Source organism: Tigriopus californicus, chromosome 2 (genome assembly GCF_007210705.1).
Source record: "Tigriopus californicus strain San Diego chromosome 2, Tcal_SD_v2.1, whole genome shotgun sequence".
Lineage (NCBI taxonomy): Eukaryota > Metazoa > Arthropoda > Copepoda > Harpacticoida > Harpacticidae > Tigriopus > Tigriopus californicus.
This window is the reverse complement of record NC_081441.1, coordinates 13,998,885-14,006,580: the sequence shown is the minus strand read 5'-3', so window position 1 is coordinate 14,006,580 and position 7,696 is coordinate 13,998,885. Positions and strand designations below refer to the sequence as shown.

General features: G+C 53.6%; 1 protein-coding gene across 1 annotated transcript; it reads left to right on the top strand.

The window, feature by feature from the left end:
* The first annotated feature begins 6 nt into the window (after positions 1–6).
* Positions 7–6,620, top strand: LOC131892682 (bromodomain and WD repeat-containing protein 3-like). Its single transcript, XM_059242507.1, has 2 exons — positions 7–175; positions 242–6,620. Exons 1-2 carry the CDS (start codon positions 139–141, stop codon positions 6,427–6,429), a joined length of 6,225 nt encoding a protein of 2,074 aa, XP_059098490.1. The 5' UTR covers positions 7–138; the 3' UTR covers positions 6,430–6,620.
* The last annotated feature ends 1,076 nt before the right edge of the window (positions 6,621–7,696 follow it).

Sequence of the window (7,696 nt, the reverse complement as noted above, 5' to 3'; positions counted from 1 at the left end):
CCCTCCCCCTGTTCGACCGGACGCCGTGAACCGCCCTACCTATTTCATGCCTGCCATTGGTGGGCGCCCCCATCAGCATCATCAGGCCCAGGCGCATTTATCCCACTCACGGGGCCGGACCCAGTCCTCGGTTGGAACATGACGGATTCCGGGCCCAGACCGCCCGTCATCACGGGTAAGCCCCGCCCACCGAGTTCTCGGAAGATGAAGGCTAGCTTATTCCATGTGTGTTTCTTTTAAGGCTCATCGATGATGGTGCCCGATCATTTCAAGTCGGATTTTCTGTTCTTGCTGACGCGATATTTGGAGCAGGAGCCGGATTTAGCGGGTGTGGGCCACAATCTACGGGCATTGATCACCCAACAGGGCCTGCTGCAGCCGCGCTATGACTGGCAGGGCCGCTCGCACGCCCGCACTTTTGATGAGGTCGAGCGCGAAAATCAGAACATCTCGGGTCAACTTCTGTTGGATTTGGCTTACCAATTCTGCGCTCAACATAACACGGGCCCGCAGCTGGGTATGCGGGCTCGCACATTATTGGGTCGGATGTCTGATCCGCCCGCACCCCAGCCGTTACACCCCATGCGTCGCTTGGGACTGGGCCAATTGGGCCTGAAAGGGGCGGGGCCGTCGTCACGTGGGTGGCATCATCACTTGTGCGGTCATTTGAAGCATCTGCGGCGAACGCTGGGCCATCTAGCCCGTGTGTATTGTCTGTTGTTCGACCGGAGCGGGCAGTACGTGTTCACGGGTGCGGACGACTTGTTAGTGAAGTGTTGGCGGGTGACGGACGGGAATCTGATCCACACCTTTCGCGGCGCCTCGTCTGAGATCACGGACATGGCCATTTCCCACGACAATCGCTTGTTGGCCGCCGGCAGTGTGGACAAGATCATCCGGGTGTGGTGTCTTAATTCGGCCGCACCCGTGGCTGTGCTCACCAAGCACACGGGCATGATCACGGCCATCAATTTCTGTCCATATACCGAAGACGGTCATTACTATCTAGCGTCCACGTCCGGTGACGGTACGGTCTCGTTTTGGAAGTACGGCTACAACGAGCACGATACGGCCGAGTTCGACCCCGTGCCCACCCGTTATCACGAGAAGATCCGTCCGGGACAAGCGGGCATGATCTGCGCCTCGTTCTCGCCCGGCGGCATCTTCTTTTGCGTGGGCTCGGCCGATCACCACGTACGGGTCTATCAAATGAATGGCCTCGATGGGCCCGTGCGGATCCTCGAGGAGGAGGCCCACAATGACGTGGTCGAATCGATTCAGTGGTGCAACCAGCCGGACTTGCGCTTTCTGTCCGGTTCCAAGGACGGCACTGCCCGCATCTGGAGCTTCAAGAGTCAGCGATGGGTGTCCATCCTCTTGGACATGACGGACGGTGAGTCATTCTTGAACCGTCCACCCCCGCCCAAGCCCTCGAATCGCCCGCCCAAAAAGAACCCAAGCCACGCCAGTTCGTCACGGAATCGGGCGGGCGGCGGCACGCGGTCTCGCGAAAATCGCACAGTTCGCGTGGCTGAAGATGTGGCCGATGCGGAGGAGGGTACCTCGGCCGGCGGAGGGAGTGGCCCCGATAATGAAAGGCGCGTGACAATGGTGGCCTGGACGCTAGACGACGTGACCGTGGTGACGGCGGTCTCCAACAAGACCCTGAAACTTTGGGACTCGCGCACGGGTCGACTCAAGGCCACCCTCAAAGGCCACGAAGGCGAGATCTTCGTGCTTGAGCCCCATCCCATCATGTGCAATCTGATGCTCTCGGCTGCTCACGACGGTCAGATCATTGTCTGGGATCTGGACGAGGAGCGGGCTCTGTTCAGGCATCGCAACAAGGTGGACGATCAAAATGTGGTGGCCGAGGTGTTTGATGCCAAATGGTCGCCGGATTCCCTCACCATCGCCGCCACCGACAGCTACGGCCATCTACTCTTCATTGGTCACGGGTCCTCGGAAAAGTATGACCGCCTACCTCTAGAACTGTTCTTTCATACGGATTACCGTCCACTCCTCAGAGACTCGTTTCACCACGTGGTGGATGAGCAGACCCAAGTCCCGCCCCATCTCTTGCCCGCCCCGTTCCTCGTGGACTCGGAGGGCAACCCGTATGAGGCTCATATTCAAAAGTTCGTCCCCGGTCGAGAACGCATGTCTGAACGCGAGGCTCACCTCCCGGGTGGGCCTGAACCGAGTTTCAATGTCCGGCCCGAGCAAGCTGCACCGCCTCCTGCACCGCCCACTCCTGTCGTAGCCGCTCCCAGTTCTGCACCCGTGTCAGTCCCGGGAGCGGAAGGGGTGGTAGCCGTGGATCCAGTTCCAGGACCCTCTCGTGCACAAACGGGTCCGGAGTTGCGGAACGAAGATTCCAATGGGTCGACCTTGAGCTCAGGTGGACCCGTGGTTTCCGGGCGTGTCATACTCAAGAAAGGTCAAGGTGCCTCACAAAAGGACATTTGTGAGCATATGTCCAAAACGCAGACGTGTTCGATCATTGAGTCGTCCCGATTCTTGATTGAAGTGAACAAAGTGGCCTCTGACGGACATGAAGCCTCGAGCAAATCCCATCCATTCACGAGTAAGAGCAAGAAACCCAAGTCCACGGCCGCGGCCAATGCTCGCCGACATGAAGATGAAGACGATGGCGAGGACACCGAAGCCGATCCTGAGCCTAATGAGGGCGAGGAAGGCCATGAGACCAGTGATTGTTCCATGGACGAGAGCGACTTCACTTCAGCCGAATCCACCACCGAAGAGGAAACGGATCACTCGGATTGGGGCTCGGATCAAGATGAACAGCACCAGCAAAGTGCCGATGGGCCCGATGGGCCTGGCCGATCCGGATCCAAGAGCAAGAGGAAACAGCGCACCTCGTCCATTGGATCCCGGACTCCGACCCCCCGGAAGAAGGTGATCAAGAGCAGCGAGAAGACCAAGAAGAAGCGCACGGCGGCTCAGCGATGTCGGGAAAACATGCTGAAACATCCTAGTGATATCTCTGATGCTTACATGCCTTCCCAATGGCTGTCCGAGTCCATTCCCAAGAAGTCGCCCTACTTCCCGCAAATGAACGATGTGCTCATGTATTTCAAGCAAGGCCACAAGAAGTACATTGACCTGGTCAAAACCCGCAAGACCTACCCGATCAATATGCGCGAGGAGCGGGATTGGATGGCGCGGAAAACCATCGGCGACGTGTGTTTGGTGCGAGTGGCGGGCATCAAGTTCGAGATCCGCCCACCCCGCCTCTGTGTGCTCAACTTGACCATTCTCAACCAACACAACCTCAGAGCCAATGGCGAGTCCTTCAGCATCAAGTACCACGACATGAACGATGTGGTGGACTTCCTCGTTCTCCATGACATCTTCAAAAACTCGAAGGGCAAGCATTGGAAAAATGGCGATCGGATCCGTTGTCAGATCGACGACTGTTGGTGGAAGGGCACGGTTCAGAAGGTGGAATATCACGATGTGAACAAGCGATCCCCGTTTCTGTCCATTTACTGCCATTGGGACAATGGCGAGAAGGAGTTCCTCAGTCCGTGGGACATTGAGGCCTTGGATGCCGACACGGCCTTGGTCCCCGATGGCACCATGGTCACACCCGAGCAACTCAAGTCCTGTTTGTACCACCCCACCGTTGACGAATGGAACTCCATGGGCATTGAGGGCGAGTCCAAACGGATATCCGACGCCTTGGAAGCTGTGATGTCTCTGGCCATTTCTGAGCCCTTCAATTACCCCGTGGATCTCACTGCTTATCCCGAATACATGCTGGACGTGGAGTACCCCATGGATCTCAATCTCATCAAGACCAGGATCGACAACAAATTCTATCGCCGGATCGACGCCATCGAGTACGACATCAAGTATGTGGCCTCCAATGCGGCCAGCTTCAATCGACCGCGGAGTGACATTGTGCGCAATGCCAAGATCATCACCAAGCTCATTCTCGAGATCATCCACGATCCCACCAAGTCTCAGGACGACGTCAGCAGTATATACCACCGACTGGTCGAGAACTTTGTTTGGTCCGAGAACGAGGACTACGAACCCGATCTTGGGAACCCAAGGACGTCGGGGCACTCCAACGGCCAGGATGATGCCCACACTGCCAATAGTGATGACTCAAATGAAAGCAGTGATGACGATGATGATGATGATGATGATGATGATGAAGAAGAAGAAGAAGAGGATGGATCCGATGACCCTGGGGAGGGTCCGTCTTCTTCGGGCAGGTCGTTGAGAAAGAAGAAGAAAAAGAAGAAGATCAACCAAAGTCCGCCCGCCACATTGAATCCGAAGAAGTGGAAACACGACTGCAACGAACTATTGTCAGATATGGCCGCTCATCCTTTGTCCGTGCCATTCCGTGAGCCCGTGTCCGAACTGGAATTCCCCGACTACTTCAAGCACATCACCACTCCCATGGACATCTCAACCGTGCGTGAATCCCTCCTCATCGGCGAATTCGACTCTCCCCACGAATTCCGTCGGGACGTGCATCTGATCTTCCGCAACTCTCGGGAGTACAACACCGATCCCAAGGCCAAGATCCTCTCCATGACACTGAAATTGGAGGCGTGGTTCGAGCAACGCATCAATCCCATCATTGCCGAATGGAAACGAACCACCCGAAGACTGGCCATGAGCAAGAGTAAGAGCAAGAACAAATCCTCGAAGGCCGATGCCAAGGGCAAAGGTAAGGGTAAAGGCAAGGGCCAGTCCAACAACATCAAAAAGAGCAAACCAAAGAAACCCGTCCCTGTTTTGTCTGAAGACGATAACGATCACGAGGATGGTCAGTCTGAGAGCGAAGAGGACATGGAAGAAGCTTCGCCCACATCATCCCCGGTGAAACGGCCTCGAAGTCAAGGCCCGAGACCGATGCGAACAGCCAATCCAGCTGCCAACAACAGTCATCCTGTACGGGAAACATTGTCAGAGGGAGAAGAACCCGGGAATCGGAGGGCTTCTTCCAGGGTCCACAAGACGCCTGTCAGATATAGGGAAGACTTTGACCTGGATGACGAGCACGAACATCCAGAGAACGGAGAGCGGCCCAAGAGACAGAGAAAGCCTCGAAGAAGCGACGGATTCGCTTACTCGGACGAGGATGAAGATGACGCACCGTTATCCCGCAAAGCAGTCAAGAAGCGCAAGCTTGCTCAAGACAGCGAAGAAGGGGAGCGATCGCCGCAGGAATCGACCACGCCCAAAAGGAATCCCAAGCGAACATCACCCGGATCCTCGTCCAGCAAAAAGGGTCGTGTCAACGAGTCTTCAGAGGATGAGGACGATGATGTGCCGTTGGCTAGAAAACTGGGTGCCCGCATGCGGCACGAGGGTGGTCCCATGGACGATTCCGAGCGCAAAGCACGGATTGTCCAAAGACTGGCCAAAGAACCCAGTGAAGATGAGGAAGAAGTTCGACCCCAGAAATTGAGTCTCCGCAATGCTCGAAAGCAGGCCGCTCAAACCTCAAATCCTCAAGGGAGGAACTCTCGAGCCGCTCGCAGGAAAGTCGAATCCTACCTCGAGGATGAAGAAGACGAAGAAGACGACGATCTTCCCCTTCAGAGGCCTCAAAGAAAACCCGCCCCTCAAAATGGGCGAAGTGCTCGAGGAGGTAGCAAGCTTAGGAAACGCCACGATTCCGACGAAGAGGAGCCCGACCTCACCGAGGATGAAGAGGAAGAGAGTGAAGAGGAGGAATCCGAGGACGAGATGCCGCTCAAGCGACAGAAAACAGCGCCAACACCTTCATCCGCCCCTCCCCCCATGAATGGGAGACGCACTCAGCGGGCGGCCGCTCTGAACACCATGAAGAAGTTTGCTCATCTAGGGGACGACAGCGAGGATATCGACTCGGATGACCAGCCCCTCACGCGGAAACCGCCCAAAAAGAAGAAAGCCGAGCCTGCTAAAAGGTCGCCCAAGAAACGGAAACCGGCTCGTGATGACTTTGTCGATGACGGCTCCTCCGAAGACGAGGACGAAGAGTCTGAGCCCTCCTCGTCTGAACCGGATTTCCTCGAGAGCGACTACGAAGATGAGGTGCGACCCAAACGTGGACATGGTGGCCGCTCCAAGCCTCAACCTCAGCCCAAACTCAATGCCTCCCGAAGAGCCGCGCAAGCCATCGATTCCGAAAGTGAGCACACCTCAGCCCGGCGGCCTTCAAGACTGACCAATCGCAATGGTTTGAGCGCCAAGGCCAGTTCCACGGGCGCTCGAGCCTCTGCGGCCGCCAAACGGACTTACTTGGAAGAGAGTGAGGATGGAGACTCTGAGCAAGAGAATCGAAGGCCGCGAAGAGCGGCTGCCGCCAAGAAAGTCAGAATGAACGACTCAGAATACTCTGAGGAGGACTTTGAGGAAGGTCAACAAGTGAGGAAGCCGAACACGCGGATCATATAAGGAAATAGTTCCGACGAGGCCAGACGACACTTCAATCAGTGATAAGAAGAATGAAATGAACTGAAGTGGAGTCATGTTTTTGGTATTTTTTACGTCCATCATGCCTGGTTTTTTGGAGCTTAACAAAGAAAAAGTCGAGATATGTAGCCGGATAATAATAATAATAATAATCATCATATTCACAATGAGAACGAACTTTGCACTTGTATTGTATGTTTTAGTTAGAAAAGGCTTGGTAAAAAACCGCGGTAAAATCTTCATTTCAATCATCTTCAATCTCAAATGAGAAGAAAATGCCATTTCGAAAATCGATTCATATCTGTCGTGAATGAAGAACTTTTGCGCGTACGGATCAGCAATGTGGTTGGGTTGGGTTGTGACGAGACCGACCTTTGATGCCCTTGACATACAACGGTAAATTTTCATTAGGACCAATTTTCTTGCCTGCATGCATGTAACAACAAGGGCAAACGATCTCAAAAGTCGTTTAAGGTTGGGATTTGACCAGATTGGGACCTCGGGATTGCCATGAGAATGTACATGACTGAATCTAAGATGATTGCAATAAAGAATAACTCTTTCTTCAATAGCTGGGGCTTTTTGTGTGTGGTTTAACAAAGTGAGGCTTGAAGAAAGCCAATATGGTCAAGACACCTTGCTATACTCAAGAACCTGAGTAAAGAGAGATCCAACTATTGAAAACGCTCGAAAGCACTTGAAGCCAAATCTGACATGTGAAATTGTTCTTTCCCTTCACGAGTGACCAAAAACTTGCTTTCCAGTCACTTATGAATACATGATGCGAGGTATATTTTTGGGCGAAAAGGAAATATGTCAGCATTTGCAGCCAGGTTTTTATAGCACATGGTTAAGTACAAGCCCGCGTTAAGCATGAATTTTTTGATCTCCGAGGAAACATCACAGACCATATAATGACTAGACCTTGCATAGCGCGAGGAAAAATCCGAACACTTGCTTTCTTCAGCTGGCACATAAATTTTGACACTGATTGTGTTCATTGAAGACCCAGCGATTGTAGGGTGTCAGTAATGATCAGGCAGTCACCCTCCTCTTTTTTGGTGTACAGAGTTGTTGACACAAAATCCATTTTCCTCTACACTGGAGTCGCGCCAATGCAACATCTAGGCGTTATATAATCTGTGGGATAGGTCCTTCACACAGCAAGAGCAACATAGTTCAAATGCTTCCTTTTTCAAAAACCTACAAGTCTTGACAGATTAAGCTTCTTTAGATGCCAAGTTGCATG

Coding starts and splice junctions, on each gene's coding strand:
- LOC131892682 (XM_059242507.1), top strand. CDS start 139: ATGACGGATTCCGGGCCCAGACCGCCCGTCATCACGG. Junction 176..241: donor CAGACCGCCCGTCATCACGG/GTAAGCCCCGCC, acceptor GTTTCTTTTAAG/GCTCATCGATGATGGTGCCC.